This window comes from Biomphalaria glabrata, chromosome 2 (genome assembly GCF_947242115.1).
Source record: "Biomphalaria glabrata chromosome 2, xgBioGlab47.1, whole genome shotgun sequence".
NCBI classification, from domain to species: domain Eukaryota; kingdom Metazoa; phylum Mollusca; class Gastropoda; family Planorbidae; genus Biomphalaria; species Biomphalaria glabrata.
This window is the reverse complement of record NC_074712.1, coordinates 8,759,390-8,783,131: the sequence shown is the minus strand read 5'-3', so window position 1 is coordinate 8,783,131 and position 23,742 is coordinate 8,759,390. Positions and strand designations below refer to the sequence as shown.

Here is a 23,742-nt window from a genome sequence, read left to right as displayed (position 1 = left end):
GCTTATTCCAAGCCCTAAACCAAAAACTGGAGAGGAAACTCCAGCTTTGCCTTTGGCATTGGCCAAATACCGTACGGAAAGTGGCAGTTACAGGTTATAAGCTCAAATGCTCAATTAACTTTAACCTGCGTTATATGTGGATAGGAGCGTCTCTCCAAAATAGGGCTCCACAGTCACATGAAAAAGTTTTTGAGATGAACCATAGTCGTTCTACAACTGAAGGAAGCCAACAACAACTATAACTAAGGGGAAACACTTGTTTCATACCTATTCATGGACATATGGGATGTAATGTGTTCTAATCATAAGTGCAGAAAAAAATCTTTAGAAATGAATCTGCTTCATTCTTCTTAGATAAATTATGTTTATATTCTTTCTTCTAATTAGATTTTTATCACAAAAACGTATATAAACTTTAACAAAATAGTAACAATATTTTTTTACCTAAGTTGCCACTATGAACATAAAACAACACAATTTTTTTTTTATAAAATGAAGGTTTTATTTCTGATAACTCATGAGACTTCTAGAAAAATCAACTTTAAATCAGTGAGTTCAGTAAAGAAATAATTCATATAGCATCACAACATAAGCATGTATAACATGCATATATAGGTCAGTGCGTTACACTTCTGCTATGCTTCTTTAGACGAATATTATTAGTTTTAATGAACTCACATTTTGCTTTTTAATGTCAATTTTTTTTTTCTGGAGGGGAAGGGGAAGGTGTTAAAAAAAGGACAATATACAATTATCCATAAAACATTTTTTTTTTGGGGTTAATTTAGGAAAGTTGAATTTTTGTATTCTAAATTTAGAGGAGTGTTATAAACAAAAATATTTAATGTCTAGGCAACTACTAGTACAAATATTTTAATCTGATCAAAATAAAAGTAGTATATGGTAAGACATGAAAAAATTAACCTTATTTATGACAAATTTTAGAACTCATTTTATTAATGATAAAAAATCTTTAAAATTATCACTTTAATTTAGAGGTGGTTAAATAGTTCCTAAAATTAATGATAAATAATCATCTTTTATCTTTTCATAAAGCAAGAACAAAATATTTGATGTTTCATTTTTGAACAAATGGTCTATTTTTAACACAAAAACAAGACTAACCAAGTTCTGGCTCCATTACTTTAAGAAATACTGTACATCAAGACACTATTCTGATGAAATGATACTTTTGAAGAAAATAACACTGACCAAATGAAACTGAAGGTATCAGGATTTAGGCCATTGGTGCAAAAGGAAACAAGAAAAAAATTTGTGGTGAAAATTTCATGAGTTAGAAGGTGCATGAAATCCCTCACAAGATGTCTTTTGAAAATATGTGCACCTGGTAGAAACTGAAAGCATTTCTAAAACAAGCCATAGAAGTGTAACATAACTATAAAAACTGTTATCACTGCATTAGGTAAACAACACTACCAGACAACAAAGTTTTCATTATGCTCAGGTGCAGTGAAGTCTCCATTTACAACAAACAAATTATTGGTAATAAATATTTATGTACATAAAATGAGAAGTCAATACTCTATCATCATCCTTCTTTCTAATTAAAATCAATTAAAAATTTTCCTTTCCACATAGTTATTGATTCTGAATAGAGGACAAGATAAAAAGATCTTTCACACCAAAACACTTAAATACATCATAGCTACAGTTCACATTGAATAAAACAGCATTCAAATCAATCACTGAATAAAAGCATCTTTCCTACAAATCATCATAAATACATGGCTGAATAAATATTTACACCATTCACATGTATATGTTTTGCAAATTTTTTCTGCACACACACACACAAAGAGTTAAAATGAATCCTTGCAAACTCATCTAACATACAAACACTTCCCACCCTGGAGACACATTTAGTCTCTTGCTTGTTTTACCACAAACACTCCTAGTAAAGACTGAAAAGAAACAATTCGAACAGAAAGGCAAAGTTTTTGATGACAGCTGATCAAGAGTACACTTTTTGTAAATTATCACAAGATGGTGTGGCCATGTCCATTGCTCTCTGATACAACTTGGCGTCTCCATAGTTTCTTGCTCTCCACATCAAATTTTCTTCTGAAATTAAATTGAAAACTTTCAACGACACACATAAAACAAGAGTTTTAAAATTTTTGTCTTTTTACTTAAAACTATTAAAGGGCAACATAAGCAGGTTTAGCTCTTTTGGCAAAACAAATCCTATTGTAACCCTAGAAGATGCTCTTGTGATTTACAAAGATTGCAGAAGGAAGTAAAAACACTGCCTTATTGTGTGGTTCACAAGGTACTCCAATAAAATGTGGGCCAAATAAATGACATCGACATTATTTGCCCAATAATAAGTTCATTAAAAAGGTGGGCACAGAATATTTCAATTACTTAATCATTTTAAGTTATTTGCAGTCGAATGTAATGATAGCAATGTTGATATAAAAACACAGTACAATTTAACTGGTTGGGTGGATGATCAATAAGTACCTGTCAAATTAAAGGAAAAATGTTTAATCTTCCAGGAAGTGTTGTATTTGATGAAAATTGGAGAATTTTATTTAGAGATCATTACAATTTGTAGCCCAATTCTCCTAGAGGAATCAAATTACAGACCACTGTCTAATATCATCAACTATTATATTATTTTCAAATAAGATTTCGATGAAAGTGAAAATTGGGGGTGCTGGACAAACAATAAATTAAGTTTGTATTCTAATGGCACTGGGTTTCATTTAGGGAGCAAAATATGTTTATAATAGCAATACAAAAGTAATAAACTGAGGGTCTATGATATCAAATGAAATTACTCACTATAATTTCTCTCTCTAAAACAATTACTTCTGAGCTGCCCTATGTATTCATCTTCTACAGCTCTTTCTATCCGCCTTAGATCAGATTTAAATTCCGGCTTGAAATCTTCCTTTACATAATAAGGAACTTTTAAATTACTAGTCTTCATTTCCATAACATATTTGCTGAAAATAAAAAATTGAAATTACTTCAACTATCATTAACCTGAAAAATACACACATTAGGTTTTGTTGTTAGGATGTACTCAACTTATCCCTTTCTACACCCACATGGCTGCCTGGTCATGCTGTTTGGCCAGTGGACTGCCATTCGGACTTATCCATGGTCCCGGGTTCAAACCCTGCCCGCTCCCATCCCTCGTCGTCCTGCAGGAGGTTAGGACTAGGAAGTAAATTATCTTCAACTCTGAAGGAACATCCGAAACATGTAAAACATTTTACAAACATTTCACAAACCCACATAGCCCAATTATTTTTGAAATTATCCCCCCCCCCTTCATCTGTGATTGATGGTGGGTGAAATCAAATCCAGCTGATTAATAATGATATGTAAAAGAACTTTTGTAGAATAAAAGCACTTAAAAAACAAAATAAAATGATTTGAATAAATAAAAAAATATAACCTACTCTGTTCTTTGTAAACTGAAGACAGCATCACTGACAAGGAAGCTGCTCAGTAGAGATAATACAACCAGTAACAAAATTGGAGCCAGTTGGAAAAATAAGGTTAGGCTACTCTAGAAACAAGACAAATATAACAATATAAGTACAAAAATACATTGACAATATTTTGATAAGAACAATTGGTTTTGAAATAGCTTTGAAAGTTTCTCAGACTACAAGGGCTCTTACCTCTGATTGTTGTGGTTCTCTGTAAGTATAAAACTGTCTTCTTGTGGAGTGTGCATGATGGCGTCTATTAATATTTCCTAAAAGAATTTCAAAATTAATGAATACACCAATCTATGAGAGGATTATTAGCAAAATTATGTTTGGGAGGTTGAAGCAAAATGATAATAATGATAAAGCTACATGATTTCTGAATATGAATAAGACTGAAATGCATTTACATTTTTGCTTCCAGTTCACCTCAATTAATACATCTTTTAACTATGCTATGTAAATGTATACGTGCGAAGATCCACCCCAAGTGAAAGGGTCAAGCTATAAAAAGTAAAAACAAATATATTGAAGTATCCTAAATGTCAACAAATAAAAGAGCTCTTCTTGTAAACACTTACTTACCTGAAGGGAACCCACCACCGAAAAACATGTTGAACAGTTCTTCTGGAGAAATGTCGCCTAAATCAATACAATCAAATTTTCTTTTCAGAAAACAATAAAAATAATAATAAAGAAATAAAAAAAAATCATGTTTTAGATTATTTTCTTTTTTTTTTTTGTTAAAATGCTAATGTAAGTCTGTACATAACTATATTAGTGAACAATCTAGAAAGAAAATGAACCTTCATATCCTTGAGAGAAATCATCATCTCTGCTAAGCCTGCTGGGTTGCATTTCAGGACCATACAAGTCATACTGTCTTCTTTTTTCTTTATCACTTAGAATACTGTATGCCTTGCCAATAGCTGCAGAAATCAAATAGAACAACTCTGATTACACAAATTTGTTAAATCTACTGCATTAATCTGTGCATTTGGATCACCAATAATATACCAGGTTAAAATAACAGAAATAAATAATGCATATAAAAATTATTTTTTTTTAACAGTGTGTAAGAAGGAAAAAGGGAAAACCAGTGAAATAGAAATCTACTAATATTCTCAGCGTCAATAATTAAAAAATTTTATGATGATCCACACATTGAACTCACAACTCAAACTTGTTTTCTGTTAGGTGTCGATATCCTAAAGTTTCTAATAATAAATTTTTTTTGCATCTAGTCAATTTTTATTTTGAACAAATTATGTTCAGAACAGATTTTGATGATATCACCAGTCTAACCTTTAAAAGCTTCTGTGGCACCAGGTGCTTTGTTTTTGTCCGGATGCATCTGAAGAGCCAATTTCCTATAGGCTTTCTTAAGGTCTGATTCACTGAACTCCTTAGTCAATTCTAAAACCTCATATACATCCTTACATCCATTTATTCTGAAAAACAAAACAGAAATTATCTAAATAAATGAGCTGAGTCTTTTTTTAAAGTCAATACATTTATTACAAATTATATAGCTTTGAAAGAAATGCATGCAAATAGTTTCTTGCTCAACTGAAAAGAAAGCGTTCTTGTATAAGTTCATGTTAGCATATAATATGGGAGAAGAAATGAGCTATAACTTTGTCACTTTCAGAATTTTATCAGATTATAAATTGTGGTTTAGAAAATGCAGGAACACATAGTTCCACACATCGACCCCTAAGAGATACCTGAAATTTTCTTAAAACCTAAAGCTCCATAGAGATTATGTTTTTTTAAAAAAAAGAACAATCTAAAGCTTATTGCTGCCAGGCAGAATGAAGCCAAACCATAATTTCAGAAATCTTTAATAAATGCCAGCCACATAATGTGGCATCAACATAATAAGTACTAACTAAATTGTTTAATGCTAAATATTTATAACCTAGATCTTCCTATATGTCATAGTTCGCAACATTAAAAATACATTTTTTTCTTACCTTTTGACAGCTGCTATTTGTTCAGGTGTGTAGTCATGAACCACTTTAATTTCTTCTTTCTCTGTGGATGGTTTGGATTGACTGTATTTTCTGTTGCGTACCTTAGGGTCACTGTCTCCTCCTGCTGCATCTCCATTGGCAGTATTGCGTTCCAGAGATTCAAGAAGTTCTAAATACAAAATAGTTTATTCCTTATTAGTTTATTGCATGCAAAAACACTTTTCGACAATGGATATTTTCTTTTCCTAAAAAAAATTTATCACTGTTATCTAGCTATAAATTGATAAAATTATAGCAGCTAAAATTTTTTAAACTGATCAGTGGGGCAGTGTATATCAGAGGCTCTATGAATCTAGCACGCTCAGTGTCTGTGATAAAAGAAAAAGGCCCAAAACTCAGTGCTAAATATTGGGAGAGGGGCGGCGCTGATAAGCTATGATAGCTTGCGAATTGTGTTACCTATAGATAAATCCGGTTCTCTCCACGCCACCTGGTTGACCAAAAAACAATTGCATGACTCTACATATCTAGAGCACGCTTAGTGTTTGTCGCAAAAAAAAAAAAAAAAGCAACAACAAAACGTATCTATATAAACATGTTGAACGCTTAGTGCTTGTGACCTAATTGACAGCTTGACTGTTAGTGCTTGGTCAATGAATAATTGTCTCCTTCCCATTTCCCCTCAATATTGTTCTCACTACAACTAGAACAATGTTTTGGGGCTGTGTTGATGGCCTGGTTTACACCTGTGTGTTGCGCTATCATTGAAATGTTTCTGTTGTGTGTTGGTCGGATGGCTGCGCTTGAATGGAGTCATGATATGTGTTACTTTGCACTGAATATGTATGAATGTTGGAAAGTGGAATTGCGTAATGAGAAGAAAGAGACTGTGAAGGAGGGTGTAGACAGACTAAGAGAGAGAGACATATTGTGTGAATAACTGTGTTTGTGTGTTACTGTTATTATTTTATCCATTTGTTATGAGATTATTAGAAGTGTCTTTGCAGCGCATTGAGCTTTGTGGCAAAAAAAGAAAAAAAGAAGTTTAAAAAGTAAATTATAGACCGGCGCCACACGTCTAGATTTAGAAGCACAATGTTCTTAATTGACTCTGTATTGGTGGCTGACATCACATTTTAATGGTCGATCAATTATTTATGATCTCTTCATAGACTGTCCCCACTGTTTTTCTGCCCCCTTTTCCTTGCCTACAATATTTTACTTTTAAAATATCATATCCACATTCAATATCCCCCTCCCCCTATTAAATATCTCTTCACATCAAGTCAAGGCCACACAATTTTTCTCGACTTTCTTGTGTTACAATGGTCGAAACTCTCCAGACTATCTTATATTGTTATGGTGATGACATATTTGTGACCGAAAAAAAGACGTCTTTTACGTAACACGGAGAGGATCATAAGACACTCACGTCCATCACAGAAGTACATGCGTTAGTACGGTTAAGTATTGACTTTTAACACATAATTCATTGGCCTCATTCAGTCGTGAAACGACTATGGTTCATCTCGAACACTTTTTCATATGGCTGTGGAGACCTATTTTGGAGAGACACTCCTGTCCACAAATATTGCATGTCAAGGTGGCTTTCGCTTTGGTGGTAGAGGAGCTGGACATTTTCCGCGTGGCACGCTTTTCTTCAAGAACTGAGACGCATGTTTTCTTGCTGTCTATGGCTTTCTTGGTCACCGTCTCTCTCCAACTAGTGTGGTCTAGACTATGTCTTACCAATGGTCAGTATCAATGTTTACTGATTTTAAATCGATTTTTATCACATCAGTGTAATGGAGGAGGGGCGACCAGTTTTTCTTGAGCCGGACGCGAGTTGCCCGTACAGAATGATTTTCACAAGGTTGTTAACGCCGGAAGTGGTATAATACATATAATACAGAGCTATTTAATGGCACATCTGGATGTAATAAAAAAAAAAGCAATTTGGAAATGGTTTCCTTCTTGTCTCTGTATTAGTTTCCATTGTACATACAACACAACATCAAAGTGAATGTGTCATAAAATCATGATTTTAAAATGGGTACAATTTGTGGATATCATGTAAATCTATTTACTTAAAAAAAACACATGCATAATTAATATCTCTTTTGTTTGCATTACATTTTATTTTGAAAAATAACAATAAAAAAAATAATAATTGAATTATTTTTGTTCTTCTTTGAACTATTTTATATCCTTTTATTGTGTATTTTCAACATTAAAATAGTGTTTGATTTTTTCCAAAGCTGTGTAGGCTATTTAACCTCAATTTTCATGTTTGGAAAGCAAGGAAAAGATTAAACAATTAATTGCATGTGTTTCCCTGTTGAGCTGATTCATCAGTAAGTAAAAATACCCTTAACCTGTGACTTACTTCATTCTTCCCCAAATGTAAACGAAAGTGACATTATTATACCAATGCCCTTTAATTCCATGTAAAAAAAAATTGTCTTCAGGTGTAAATAAAACTAAATGTGTCGTTAACTATTTAATAAAGAAATGGATGATGCACAATAGGAATTGACTAGTTTTGCCATAACCAACAAATAAAGGTGAATTTGAAAAAATACAGTTCAATAACATGAAGGGGTGTGAGTGCCGTCATTTTACAAAAAAAGTGATTTATAATGTTGCTACATATTATCGTATTATGTGTTCTAGGATTTCTCATCATTTTGATCTAGAGCTAGACACTGAATTACAGGTGATGCTGGTTAGTGATACTGGTCTGTAGTTTTCTGTCTGTAGTACACTGTCCTCACTAATGACATTATTTATTATTAATGTTACACTTACACAGTACAACTTAAGACTTAAGACAACTTAAGTGTCTTAGAATCAAATCTAGAATAGAAAATTTGAGGTGAGGTAAACGAAACTATGACTATTTATATACAATAGACTACATCTAGTCTAACTATTCACTCAATTGACTCAAAACACTCAATGAAAGCAAGTGATTAGACTAGTCACTAACCAGTGACTGTGACTGACTCACTATAATAATGAGTGATAAGTGTCTCAATCAATCTTACTTTCTGAGTTTCTTAGTCTACTACCACTAGAATACTTGAGTACTAGAGTAGTTTATTTAATTTGGACATTACATGAATTCTGACATTCGCTGTTTTTGTGGTCATTAAATAATTATTTAAATATTTATTATAAAACTAACGCGCTATATAATGTGCTTGTCCATTTTCCAATGATTCTGACCCAATTTCCTTCCATTTAGCTGTTTTTTTATGTAAGAAAAACGAATTTCAAATTTGTAAGTCAGGTTGTTGTTTTTTCCTATGTTACCCGGATGACTTTACCTCTTCCTATGGTTAAAACTATATTTTTTGATTGGCTAATTCTATACTAATGAGCCCGCCTATATTTATTCTGCTTTTGGAGCCGATTTATTTGATTCATAAGCCAAGTTGTTTGATTCCATACAAAAAAAAAATAATAGGGTGTCCAAATTAAATTACAAGTTTCTTACCAAAATTTATTTCGGACAGCCAGTTTTGGACATCAATGTTAATGATCGTATATTATATTTGTTCGTTTGTTGTTGTTTTTTTTAATAGAGAATAAATGGACAAATGTTTGAAGTGAACTTGGTACATTGAATGAAGTTAAATGCTTAGAATACATAGATCTAGACCTACTAGGTAGATCTAGACCTACTAGGTAGATCTAGATTTATATAGAGAGAATATAGAGGATTCAGTAGGCAAGAATGGCTATAGATCCTAACCTGTACTATACTACAAAAGATCACCTGTATTAGAAATTTATTAAATTAATTTAAACAAAAAACACAAACATTCAACACACACCTAATCATGCAAACATAAAATAATCTAAAAGTTGGTATAGAAGTCAGTATCCCAGTGACCAATTTAGGTAGAATAAGTGTGTTCATATTTTTCCTTTTTGTGTTCGTATTTATCCAAAATTTGAAAACATCTTAATGATTTCATGTGAGGGGCTATGCCTGGTGCTCTTAAAATTTAGTTAATGTTACAAATATAATGTTAAGATAGAATTAAAGTTTATTGATGCCTAAAGGCTAAAGATAGAGACTGTCCGAAATAAATTATGGTGTCCGGAATCAAATAATGTGGGTCAAATTTGTCCGAATTAAATGAAAACACACGGCCTCTTTAACCTTAAATTTAAATATAATAACAAATATAGGTTAGGGGTACAATACTACAAATAGAATCTATAAGTAGTCATCCTTATTCTCCTTAATTAAACTTAACAAGATTTGGATACTTCATTTTCTTTTCTATGTCGGACCATTGTAAAATAATGCGCTGTCAAAGTCAAACTTTCAAATTTGGGCCTAGATCTATATTCTATATAATTATAATATAGGCAGTATAGGTGTCCGAATAGCATAAACTACTCTAGATCTATCTGGTCTATCACTATCATCTAGATCTAAAATCTAAATTATTCTAATAAATATAATTATAATAATAATTATAAGTAATAACTAATATCTAAGGCTCTGGCTCTAGTCAGTCTAGACTAGACTAGACTACTAAACACTTTAAACAGTAAACTAGTCTAGACTCTAGACTCGTGTCTACTCTACATCTAGATTTCAGTTTACGCTAAAATCAGTACCTGCTGCTTTCTTGGTAGGAAATAGCTTCTGAGCTTTTATAAGAAATTTTTTGGCCTTCTCCGTATGCCCTGATGCTATACATCCTTTAGCAATGTTAATGCACTTCTCACTTTCATCTTTGTTGCCGTCCATTTTGATGACGGCAAAGAGCAATAACAACTACGGATGTAAAGAATTTTTTGATTGGACAAATCTTTATCCCTAAATTGCAAACGGTTTATTTATCAAATACAATAAACGACTTTATGTAGTTTAAACAAATCAACTACAATTTACAATCTAGGATGAACATTAGTTTCTATCAATAAGACAAGTTTTAATAAAAACACAAAAACATAATTTCGAAACTAAATGAATACGTAATCAAATTAGATTGACAGGTTCGATAATCAAGTATGCTTTGACACTTTATTAATCCAGTCAACTCCCTTTGAGTTTTATGCATAGACATAGTCTATAATGCATTATGGTTTCATCTTTTCATGTTTTGATGGTTCCAAAATAAATCATTCGTTTTTACCATTTTTTTTTCTTCGGTCCTTTGCTTTCACTTGATAAGCTGCGTTGATGCACAGTCCCTGAGCATAGTTTTGGCATAAATGACAGATCAAACCGAGAGAAATTGTTTTAAACGTTATAAACATTTATTGTTAATTTGGAGAATGTGTCGTATCACAATCTAAATAGATTCTAAAGCTTACTAGTTTGAAAAGAATAAAATAAAGAAAAAGTCTCTGGCCCATTCCTAAAAAAGTTTGTCCACTGACAAGAATTTCGGAATCATTTACAAAGTTTATATCAGCTCAATTTTTCTCTCTGTCTGGGTGGAATCTTGTACATGTTATTTCTCTCATTTCACATTCAAGTTAAAACACATAATCTAGTTGTTATTAATTACTTTGTTTTATGAAGAGATGCACTTGGTTAGGGTATGGGGAGATAAGTCCTTTGTAGTGAATTAGGTCCTTCCGCTGATCATTTTAAACTTATTTTAGGTTAGTAAAACCTTCTTTTTTTTTTTTTTAGTGCTTATAAAGCTCAGTGGCTAACGCGTCGGTCTTCTGGAGTCTCGAGGCCCCGAGTTCAAATTTACAATCAAGCAACTTAAAAAAAAAATAGCTTAGTAAAAATTATGCTGGAAGGTTCAGATCAGTAATCCTATATCTGAGATGAACCGCGAAGTGGTTTCCAGATCAGGCAATTATTCTAATAGTTTTTCTCCTACAGGAGGGTTTCGGGACCAGAGTCTTGTTCGGGCCTCTTGATAAACTATGCAACTTTGAATGACATGATCGTGATTTTTCTGGTGATGCTAGTCCCAACTTTTAGCTTTCGGAACATATGTTGTCTCATTCTAACGTGTCCGGTTCTGAGGTGAAAAATTATGCATTGGTCATTTCGGGATAACTTATAATTGGCATTAAAGTTTTCTTGTAATTGGGACGTGAGCTGATCCATTTCTCGTTTAGTCATTTTCTTAATTTCTTCTGGAATTTTCATTTGTTTGTTCATTCTCCCATCTTTGGCCAGTATTTCTGCTTTTTCATTGCCTTCTATTTCAATGTGTGCTGGAATCCATTGAAGAACAGTTTCCTTGCTGTTGTTGTTAAGGTTTACAAGAGCTGACCTGAGTTGCTTTATATAGGAAGTATTCGAGTTTTTCAGGCTTTGAAGGACTTTTGGCATTGGTCAGTAAGACAATTTGGCTGTTTGGTGTACTTGAGTAGTTGGTGTATTTGAGTAGTTTACTATTGTGGTAGCTGCTAGTTCAAGTTCTCGCCTTTCTGCTCTGTGGCTGACCAGTTGGGAATATAATCTGTTCTTGCTCCTCTAGGAATAGCTCTTTAGCTGCTAAGAGGACTGCTTTGACGAAAGCTGAGTAGGACTTGTTTACTATGACATTTTATTGAGGTTTGTAAAAATGTTTTTACATGTTTTGGATGTTCCTTCAGAGTTGATAGTTTACTTCCTAGTCCAAACCTCCTGCAGGACGTCGGGAGGTGGGAGCGGGTTTGAACCCGGGACCATCGATAAACAACGACAGTCCAGCGCGCAAACCGCACGACCAGGCAGCCATCCTGTAGGTGGTGTACGAGATTTGAGAATAGATTCCAGTTAGCTTTTTTGTAGTTCCATCTCTTGTGCACTTTAGGGATATATACCGTTGGTTGCAAAGACTAGTTCTGAAGTGGATGTAAACCAGGTACTAATAAATGAAAGTAAAAAATACAGCCCTTGCAAGGGTTGGTGCGATGAGCTAACATTATCCCCACCCCTTCCCTAAAAAAAATACATTCTAATTTTTATTTTGTGTTAATACAAAGTGCTCATTACCTGCATTCATTATTACTCAATAATAGATCAACTATGTGATTTAAGTTAAAGGCCAATTACTTTTTAAATTAATGTCATTTGTTGAAAATGCTTACTTCAACTGAATTGAAAATGTCAGGATGCCAGATAGTATATACTCAAAGTACGTTTTTTATTAAATGGAATTATGTAATATAATAGCAAGTCCCAGCAGCTGTTTCGTTAATAACCTAGCCTAATCTTAACGAGGAGGTCATTCTTGTGAAGGCTACTTCTTTATTACAATGCACGTTACCCAATTAGAATATTTTGAACTAAGCTTTAACAACTAAGCTGTAACAAGCCCCTGGCAATATTTACTATAGTACTATCTAAGTAGAGGTTTACCTTGATATCTTAAACCATAGTGTCTTAACCCTAACTGTTTCAGAGTGCAAATAGTGTTTCAGAGTGCTAATAGTTTTAGAGTGCAAATACCAAATAAAATAAGTGACCAAAAATATTTGGAAATGTTTATTACTGAGAGTAAAATAATCTAGTTGCAAACAAACTAAAAATCAATGGTAAAATAGTATAATGGTAACTTAAATATATACATGTAAAATAAAATTTAATGTAAAAGTGCGATAATGATTAAAAACTTTCAAATTATTTCATCGAAACTAAAAATAGATTTATACATAAATGAAAGAACATATCCACATGTACAACAGCAAAATGATACATACGAAGCAATACAAACATTGAAAACAAACATTGAAAACAAACATTGCAATCGAAGCGCGAGGGTGTAAAAGTGTTCACTGGTTTTAAAAAATGTCTACTTATAGCAACAAAATAATGGTTTTAAAAATATGCATAAAATGACCAAGTAAAATGTTAAGTTAATGTTCAAGACGGTTTCAGTTTGAGATAGCGAGTCTTGTCACACCCACAATAGGTGGTGTCATAGGCGAAGCTGGCATCTGTGGGCTTTGAGGGGAGTGTAGCACAAACGAGCCGTGCCCCACAAAACTATTGAAACACGCTGCTGATGCGGGTACCAAGTCAAGCGGGGGGTAGAATGAGTGAATGACACAAACTTCCATGTGGAGGAGTCCTTGTTTCAGATATCTAGAATCTGGACCCAGCAGATCTTGGCGCTTTACAAATTTATTGTTCTCTGCAGAAAAAAAAAATCAAAATTTTAAGTTTCAAAATAATGCGCTAAATAGCAATAATTTGGTTAAGAACTTAGCGAGATAAAGACATTTTTTTTATTGCCAATATTTCATTGAATTATTCCTAGTTTTTTAGTGGCGCTTTCAAAATACATCTGATCAGGGTTTGCCATGTATGGATTTGACCACTAATGAAAATCTGCATTTGATACGGCACAAACACTTTCAAGTTTAGTAAATAAACAAGGAAAACATTTAAATAAAAAGACCATACCTCCTTTATAGGCCCTACAACTTATAGAGCGATTGCTTTTCACTTAATAATCAATGAATTTAGGATTTAAATATTGCTTAAGAGACTGATAGATCTACAATTTACAATATTCCAATGATAGGCCTTTAGATGTAGACTTAGAAGAAGATGAGCAAAATGTTCCAGAACATTATTAAACTATTGAATGTAAAATGCCTTGTATTCAGAAATTCCAAACGCGATAGTCTTGTCAAGAACGTGAGTCCTTTCAGAACCGATGTATTTAGATCTAGACCTAGTTCTCTAGCTAAATTTAATTATTTTTTTTTTTACTTTGAAAATTACAATCGTCATGCTAGTAATTCTTTTCTCTGCTATATACATCAACTGTTAAATTTATAGGAGAATCATTTAGAGCCGTTTTTTTTTTTAGATCCATCAAAGATGTTTTTTAATCTTAGCCTATAACACAAGGGAATTATTTACATTATAACAGCTACGAGTAACTAAATGGCAGTAACTCTTCTTTTATCTCTTCTGCTATTGTAAAGCATTTACCTCTTTTAAAGACCCTCTCTACCTGGCGCCCATGTCTTGAGTAGTTTCTAGGGACTTCTCTCATAATAATATCATGGGTCACGTTAGCTTGTCTGGTGGGGGAGTTGGCCTAAGTAGTAAATAAATGTAAAATTTAAATTAAGACATAGCTAATAAAGAAATGAATATAGAGTTACACACAACTTAAAAGAATTTCAATGTACAGATATCAGTCAACTGAAGAGACGGACAGGAACTTCAAACATTTATATTTCCCTACAAAATGTATAAAATTGTATTGATGAAATCTTTGACAAGTCACAATGAGAGCCAACAAACAGCACAAGGACACAAGTTGCAGTTTAACTGATTTATTCAATGCTTTTTTGGAGGATATTACATTCGGTAACCTGCTTATAGACAAGGGTCTGGGATATTAAGGGGTTTGCTCTGTTTGCAAACGGGTTAGCTAGACATTTGAGTGAGGTTTAAATCCTCTTACAAAAGCCCTATACTGAACCCTGCTGTTTTGCTTAGCGCATGTGTCACCATACAGGTTGAGAATTTGTGGTTTCCAGACCGGTCGAGACGGAGATCAAGTCTGGGGCAGTCAAAAAGAATACAAGACAGTTTCCTCTTCTCTCCCCCAGCGGGGGCACTGAGTCAAGGTTTAGCCTAAGCCGTGCGAAATATGAGCCAACAGGATAGTGACATATTGTGCTATAATAGATTGCTCAGGTCTGGACAGCCTCCATCAGGGGGGAGCGCAGCCAGGGCGCCTCATGTGCCCCCGGACTCCGCGGGCTTTTTGGGACTTGCCTAAGGTGAGCCAAGTAGGCATGGAGTATTAAAGCTAGAAAATTGTATTAAACATGTAGCAAAAGACTTCACAACTCATGTAACTTCATAATACAAAAACATTTTCAATTATTAGGTAGTAAAAACATTTGTGTTACTCACAGTGAATGGTGGAGTTTTTGGCTTTTTTTTTTGCTTCGCTTTGTGTAAAGATAGACGAATTTTTAATGTTAGGAAAACGTCATATTTTATGTTAGGAAAACGTCACATATTTTAAGAGGCTTGGATAGAAATTTATTAAAAAGTACTTAAGAGGGCGTCTAGCAAGCATTTTGGAGGCGCTGTGGCTGAGTTGTAAAGCGCCTGGCTTCCGAACCCGGGGGTCCAGGGTTCGAATCCTAGTAAAGACAGATTTACTTTCGGGATCTTTGAGTCAACCCAGCTCTAATGGGTAGGTACCAGTTGGGGAAAAGTAAAGGCGGTTGGTCGTTGTGATGGCCACACTACACCCTCGTTAACCGTGGGCCATAGAACCAGATGACCTGTACATTACTGACCCATAGATCACAAGGTCTGAATGGGAAAACTTTACTAGCTAGCAATTTAAAGAGTTTAGGAGCCTAGTTAAAATAGTTTCGGCATGGCATATATGTCAGCATTAAAGGCATTTCTTCAAGACAATATCAAAGATGAGAGCGGTATTTCAAAGGTACTAGGCAGAGCCTATTGCGATGTGCATACGTTTGCCAACCACCTCTATCGCAGTACAAAGCCCAAGAACAACACTGGTCTTCACTTTGGCCAACTAAGAAAGTAAGAATTGAGCTAAAAGTTTTAACACTATCTCAGCGTGTGGCAGTTGATCCTATCACATCTATTACCACTAGTTAGTTGCCCATCCCATTGGTTGTTAAATACATAAAGTCTAATGCAGTGGTTTCCAAACTTTTCTCTCGTAGACCCCTAGTAAGTCTTCGTAGACCCTTGGGGGTCTATATAGACCACTTTGGGAATCACAGGTCTAACGCTTCCTCCGTAATGAAATGATTTTGTGCTGCAAACAAAAGAGCTCAGAAAATTGGATTCTGCAGTGCTAAAAAGTGCACACATATAGCTCACCATTTTGTACGCCGGATACACCAAAAAGCTAGATATTTATAGTTTTTCCCTCCATGTAAGAAAGCTAAGAATCTATGACGTCAAACGTTACCCTAACCTGGTCATAGAGTGTGACGAAGCACGTGGCATTGAAGGGAAAGATCATGTCATCATCGTACTCCCCTGGCAGCAGTGACATACTAATGCTGGTGTACTTCACGTGACCATCTTTCTGACCATCCATGTTCAATGTCAACTGAACCTAGTATATAAAAAAAAATTTGTGGAGATGATCAGAAGATTGGTTGAGCCTCATTCTAATAACACAAGCAAGAACATGTAATAAAAGAACGCATAAAGAGAGGTAACAATTGGGATTTTCACACTAAAAGTCACAGTAGTCTGCTCTTTGACATGCTTTTTAAATCAATTTTACGTTCTTAGAGCAAACAGATTCAATTAAAGTGAAAAGAAAATGAAAACAAATGTTAAGAATCGTAAACAAATGGAAGAGATTTTGAAATAAAGACTAAATAAATTATACCATGACTCCATGCTGAAACATTTTGCGCTACAAAACGAAAGACCTTATAACAGTACAGTTCCTAAAAAAAATCTTCGCTGACATAATTTGTCGACCAGATACACCTAAAAGCTTGCTATTAAGAGATTATCCATGTAGGCATGTATGCAATCTTCGAGCCATCGTTTAGTACAAACATAGCATTTAAAGATCATCTAAAAGTACGCAGGCCTATATTGTGACATGCAGATAAATCGAGAGAAAAAATTGAGAAAAAAAAGGTATTCAAGATTTCGTGACGTTTTCAGATTTTTGTTGATTTGTTGATTTGAGGCACATCGGCACAATTTAGGCCATGTCCCTTAAGGACTACTCTCTCTCTAAACAACAAGGGCCAGATTCTATACAGTAATATAATTAAAATTAAGGTCTATTCACAGTTAAAATAGTAAAGGTAGTAAAAATTTAAATATTTGGTAAAAATCTAATGTAAATAGTGCATGTTCACAAATTCAGAAATCAGATCTTCGTAGATAGCCCCACTTCCCGAATAAAGCCCAGTACCTTCCCAGGGTCGACATTATTAAATAGTGTTTTTAGATTAGTGGCTCTAAAATGTTTCGCCCTGACATCCTGGTATCTGGGGCAATCAACGAGGATATGTTCCACGGTGAGGCGAGAGTCAAGTGACGTTTTCAAGTCAAAATAAAATGTTAATCATTAACTCAATTTTCAAGAGAAAAACTTAACGGTTTAATGTCACTTCGTTGCACACAATGTCAAACTATTGTCTGATTCGAATTTATATTTTAGTGTAGCCCCTTATATTTTGAATTCTGGCATTTGTAAAATTCTAATGATTTGGCCTAAGTATGTTTCTAATAAATGCATAGTCTTCCCTCTTCCAAACAAATCTTGATCAAATACATTTTTTGAATTCAAATATTTAATATGGTATTGATGCAGTCATTCCCCATAGTCATTACATTCCTTAGTGTTAAAATCTCGATTATGATGTGCATTTCTAGACTATCACTTATCAATAGACCTTATTCACCTATCGTAAACCAACATTTAGTCACGTCATAATAATGATAAAACAACGGAAAAACTGTCACGTGATAGCCATTGTGTATTAAAATTATAGATCGTAATTTGTATATAGCTAGAGAATCACGTGGCTAAATTGTTTACGATTGGTGAACGAGGTCCATTAATACCCAGAGGTGTACCTTGTATCCTGGACATCCGGTATAAAAAGTTGGACTGCAGTAGCTGGTTCGTGTAGCCCTCTGATGACCAACCTTGACCTTCCAGTGCAGTCTGCCAGTAACGTTACGATCACGCAAGTCTTTGGTCATCTGTGTTTGGCTCTTCTGTGTAGCCACAACGAGAGAGACGGCTTCACTTGTTTGTCTGGAATATAAAATGTAACGGAATTGTGTAGATATGCATAACATGCAAATTAAGCTTAGTATATAGAATCTATTATTCATTTAATGAAAACTATAAACTTTAAATTGTATGCTGTTTAGTATTTTGTTGACGAATAAACTTTAAATAACGTACCTAACAGTTCAAAAAAAATATTAGGGGGTTACCAGACAACTATACTACACTAAGAAACACAAGCACCCAACATTTTACAGGCAATTTAACAGATCAATTTCATACGCAAGGTCAGTGGAGAGTAATGCTTGCGTCACCTAAATGAATCCATTTTATGTTTCCATAATGTGATAACTGAGCACACAGGAATTGAAAACTGTTGTATAACTGAATTTTAAAACTCAAAGCTCACGAGAGTTAAAAACATTGGAAAAAAGTCTAGCCAAGTCCACGTGGAGAAAAGGAGGCTTTAAAGTGCAGACTGAGTTACCGAAGTAACAAAGATTTATAAAACGTTAATAAAGAGGTGACTGTTTTAAATTTTGTATAACGAATCTGGAGGCTATAGCATGCGCAGCGAGTTATGGTCCAATCTTTTGTGGACCAGTGGGGGAATCTCTGGAATTGTGCTGATTTTATGCACTCAGCAAACTACTCTAGGGTCGGGATTCCAACTCGCGATCCCTTGATATGTAGCCAAGTGGTTTAAATCACTCAGGTTCACAGAAAATGCAGGGTAGCATGACTGTCCAAACTCCCTAGCCAATAGGTACATTTAATTTGTAATTTCTATTCTTTTGATGGGCCCAACCTTTCCAATGCTTTGAGATGGCAAATGACTTTACCTGATCGCACCGTTTAACTTCTCCTGCATGTCCTGCACCACGCTGCACTGTTCAGCAAGTTTTTTGGCTACAAGTTCCATGTGAATGCTCAAAGTTCCACTCTCATTTATGTGCTCCTGAATTTTGATGCGTTCAGCCTGAGGGTTTGGAAAAATGTACACAAATTTATAGTATAGTTTAATAATTTAATGTCGCATAAAGTTCAGGTCATCTGTTTCTGTGGCACATGATTAACGAGGGTGTCATGTGACCAACACAACGACCAAACACCTTTATTTTCCCCCAACTAATGTTAGGTACCCGTTAGAGCTGGATGGACTCAGGGGCCCCTAAAGATCCTGAAAGTAAAAATTCCAGTCTTCAGCAGGATTCAATTCTGAGACCCCGCGGAAGCCAAGCGCTTTACCACTCAACCATCACGCCTCTAAATGTCACATGACCATTGACAAATCAGCACTATCTTGGACATTTGATTTTTATGGCATGCATACATCTCTATACTTCAGATTATACATTAAAACAGTTAAGCTGATTATTAATCATTAATCAATATCCATGTACTTACTTGGAACTCGCATCCAGTGTATTTATAAGGACAAGGAACGACGACGTTTGGACAGTTCCCAGTCTCAATGTCTTGATGCTCAGGCAGCGCTTTTCTAACCAGGTCGTCTTCCCCGCACAATGAACACGTAACTGGGGCCATAGGGCACTGCTCCGTATGACTCTGGGAACAAACGGGAATTAATTTTTTACAAAAATTGAACCAAAATATTTACACATGGGTCTAAGTACTGTTACATTTACCAACCCTATTCGCACATCATAGGAATATGTAACATTTCTCTATTTAAATTTATGACTAAAATTTGGACAAAAATAATCCGCCTATTTCTCACAATCGTCATCCCAATGGAGACTTATGCATCAGACATAAGGAAGTCGTCTTCAAAAATAGAAGAGAAAGCTAATTTTAGCTAGGTAAAAGCGGCTAATGCGGATTTTAGGAGTCTGATATGGTCAAAGAAATCTAATGTCGAGCAGCTGAACAGGCACTTGACCACCTAAGGATGTGACCGAGCGTCGGACGAGGTTTGCGGGACATGTCCGACAGAATGAATTGCGAACCAAGTGTAACAATAATGAAGAGTTACGTCCTCTAATAAGCTGGCGCCGCACCTTCATGGAAGAGGCTACCGACATTGGAGACCGAATTCTATGGATAGAGCTTGTCCAATTTGTTAAACGGCGTATCAAATTTTAACAAGTAAAATGTATGATTAATTGGCAATACTATTATATCAGCATTTTGTTTTACCCTTCGTAATTATATCTTCCTTTTTAACGATTATCTTTGTTGGAATCTAACTCTTAATATTTTATAATTAGCTACTTTACAATAAATCAGGGCCGGCCTTGCCAAAATTGGGCCCCGCGCCTGGCTTGGGCCCTACAATTTTAAATTTAGCATGTCGCTGTCAGTTATGTATCTTTGTCACAGGCCAAGATGTAGGACTTCTAAGGGTTAACAGTGTATCGTAGCTTTAATTAACACACTGAGTTACCTCATGTATGTTGTATATTAAAAATGTATATAATGATCAAATTAATACTAAATATTAAAAAAAAAATTAAAAGCATTAAATTGAGCCCGGCAATTCGTAAGGCCGCCCTGTAATAAATACAATTCTTTTAAATTCTTTCAGCAAATCGACTCAAAATACAAGCTTACTGTTACCAATCACTTAACAAAATATAACCATTAAAATAATTGATTATCTCCCTTTTATGAAGCCCCATGTTGCCGAGGTATGTACAATGTACTTACTATCATAGCGCTTTGCTGGACACACTCGTTACAAAACAAACAGTTCATCTGACGGAATGGACACACGGACAAATGCTCATCAGCCTCAGTCCTTACTAGACTTGCCCCACAGCCATGAGCGCATGTAACTGGTTCCAACCCACAGCTGGACTTGTGTCCCTAAATATGGATGCAAACAAGATTATAATAAATTGAATGTCGCTATTGTTAACAGTCACACTCAGTGGACAAAGAAACTTACGGTTAAGTCGATGAGGTCTCCCTCCCAGGAGCAACCACCAGATTTATTGGGGCATTGAATAGGAAGACACAAAATTTCTCTTCTCGTTGCAACATCCTGAAATATCTGAAAATGGAAAATAGATTCGTACTTCAAGTTAACGATTTGATTAAGCTTTTGATTGATTTTTGATTTGAGGCACATCGGCACAATTTAGGCCATGTCGTGCCTGCAGTCCCTTAAGGATCCCTCTCTAAACAACAAGGGCCAGATTCTATACAGTCATATCATTAAAATCAAGGTCTATTCACAGTTTAAACTTTTGAACTAAATGCGTTAGTCTGTACCCCAAGTAGATTGATCCCTCATACCTGGTCTACTCTTGAAACTGTCTTGTCTACAGGGCACGTCAGGAGTGTACTTCCCCTGCTGACAAAATTAATATAGATCTACATACAACTTAAGCCGTGAGAGATGTTAATTATGCACTATACAGTAACTATCTGCACAAAATATGAAAGTATTGTAATTGATTAATAGATTTTTACAAATGCAGCCCCTACAGAGACCTAAAGTAGTTCTTTGTTCGCTTTGTTATTGGGTATATCGGCAACTATTTAGTCTTCTTGGGTAACCATTAAACTATACAAACTAAGCATTTCATAAGATTTTAAACATTTCATTCCATTTTATATATATTTTAGAAATGTTTAGAAATATTACAAATAAATATGAACATATTTCAAAACTAGATTCCGACATTCAAATCTAAAAGCAAAATCTCTAAGAGACAAGGAACAAGATAGTGCCATTGCCTAACACTAGGTACTCAGACCTGGGTGGATTCGAATCAAATGATTGTTTCAGTCCGTGCATCTGTACTAGTAAAGTGGAGCAGTGACTCCTTTACCAGATAAATAGCGACTTCCTCAGCGATGTTTTGAGTTTCGCAAACACCCACCAAGGACTATGCATCATTTTGGATAAACTTAGTCTTCAAAGTCCACATAAGATGACATTTACATGCATGGATACTTTTGCACAGAGCGTTAAACACGGTTTGCAATGGAAACAAGTTCAAAACTTAATGAATTTCACTCATTTCCAAAAGGAACATTAGGTTTGTTCAGTGATGTATACCAGAGCCACCTAGAACCTACAACATGCCCACTGAAAACTAGAAAAATTCTAGTAGCCCATTTGGTCGTGTGATGAGCGCTTCCAACCCTAGCCGTTGACATCCCCTGCCATACTGCTAAAAGTTTTGGCCAGAGCGTTGTTTCTAAAAAAAAAAAAAAGAAAAGTCAAAAAGTAAAACGTTACTTACGTAACGACCTTATTGATGCAGGCCTCACAGAATCTGTGACCACACATCGTCTGCACTGCGTTCTTCATGATCATTAGGCAGATGGGACAAATGTGGCGGGGTTCTATCTCACACAGGGGCTGGACATCATAGCCGTGGTCTTGAGAATTCGTGGCCATTTCCATTCGATACGATCTATTTGAAAACTTTGGCTCTGTTTTAGTGAACACAAAAAAGTTATCGGTTTACAAGACGAATAATTTCTAACACTTGAGATTAGCAGCTTGGTCGAATGACACGAGAAGCAATGAAATAAATGTGGGATTTTAAAGTGTTGATCCTTAATTTTGAGCACGGTGTGTTGTCATGTGGTTTACACTAGAGGTAACGATAGGATCAAATTTGTCTTCGTGTTTCACGTGAGTTACGCTCATAAACACAGAATGGACCCCATGAAGTAAGGGACGACAACTATGATAAAATATTTATTCAAACAGTAAAGGATATTTATAGGAGCACATTAATCCATTTATGATAGCCTAAAGAGTGTTTTTTTAAATATTTAAATCTTAAAGAAGGAACGGGACATTTATAAAGAATATTCATATTTTACGGTTAACTGTGCTTATTTTTTATAATCTAGACAAGACAACGAACCCCAAGAATAATTTAAATTTTTATCAAAGAGTAAAAGAACGATAATTTTGTTGAATTACAACAGTTATCATCATTTTGTATGGTTGTCTCCCATGTCAATGTGTTTTTTTTTTTAATCTTTAAAAGTTTAGGCTTGACATTTCTCTGAACAAATTAACATAAACTTTTTAGAATATAATAATAATTATAATATAAAAAATGTATATAGCCGTTCCTATAAAAGATCACAGAAAAATCTATATAATGTATTGTAGCAAACCTGTTCTTTTTAAAAGTTCGCAGAGTCTTTTGAAGTATTATTGATAAAGATAAGATTAAAAAAAAACACTAAATGTATGACGCGTAGGATGTAATAATCTTCTTTTTTGAAGTCACTTCTGTATTCTATAAGATCAAAAAAGGGCCAATCTTACAGCAGTGTTTCTCAAAGGCCAGCTGTCTAGACTGGGTCTTATGCATCATGTGAAGATTTTAAGAAGCATGAGATGTACGGCTGTGACATAAACCGCTTGGCTTCCTATCCTCTGGGGATCAAGCTGGAAACTGAGCTGTGCTTGCTGAGCACCCAAAGGTAGCATGGAAACCTTCTACCACCTCAACAAAAGAGATTGGGCCATAGCGCACTGAGCATGATATAAGAATGAAATAAGCGCTATGAAACAAGAAAAACATTATACTTTTTTAAAAAAGCCTAAATGAAGTATAATTGTATCAGCTAGCTTGGATCAGTCTT

The 23,742-nt window shown here is 34.7% G+C and overlaps 2 protein-coding genes across 3 annotated transcripts; both read right to left on the bottom strand.

The window, feature by feature from the left end:
* Positions 1-1,111: 1,111 nt before the first annotated feature.
* Positions 1,112-10,404, bottom strand: LOC106079651 (dnaJ homolog subfamily B member 12-like). The gene is made up of 9 exons (XM_013240855.2): positions 10,082-10,404; positions 5,444-5,612; positions 4,773-4,918; positions 4,274-4,396; positions 4,053-4,109; positions 3,660-3,736; positions 3,435-3,544; positions 2,809-2,972; positions 1,112-2,082 (listed from the first exon to the last, which is right to left on the bottom strand). The coding sequence occupies exons 1-9, from the start codon at positions 10,212-10,214 to the stop codon at positions 1,973-1,975; spliced, it is 1,089 nt and encodes a 362-aa protein (XP_013096309.2). The 5' UTR covers positions 10,215-10,404; the 3' UTR covers positions 1,112-1,972.
* Positions 10,405-12,895: 2,491 nt separating this feature from the next.
* Positions 12,896-22,712, bottom strand: LOC106079650 (TNF receptor-associated factor 6-like). 2 transcript variants are annotated; one of them, XM_013240853.2, is made up of 10 exons: positions 22,374-22,712; positions 21,418-21,475; positions 21,068-21,172; positions 20,827-20,985; positions 19,564-19,725; positions 18,999-19,135; positions 17,997-18,180; positions 16,360-16,503; positions 14,367-14,475; positions 12,896-13,557 (listed from the first exon to the last, which is right to left on the bottom strand). In XM_013240853.2, exons 1-10 carry the CDS (start codon positions 22,535-22,537, stop codon positions 13,298-13,300), a joined length of 1,482 nt encoding a protein of 493 aa, XP_013096307.2. In that variant the 5' UTR covers positions 22,538-22,712; the 3' UTR covers positions 12,896-13,297. The 2 variants fall into 2 exon arrangements, with proteins under 2 accessions (XP_013096307.2, XP_013096308.2); XM_013240854.2 differs by having other exon boundaries at positions 21,418-21,472.
* Positions 22,713-23,742: the final 1,030 nt, after the last annotated feature.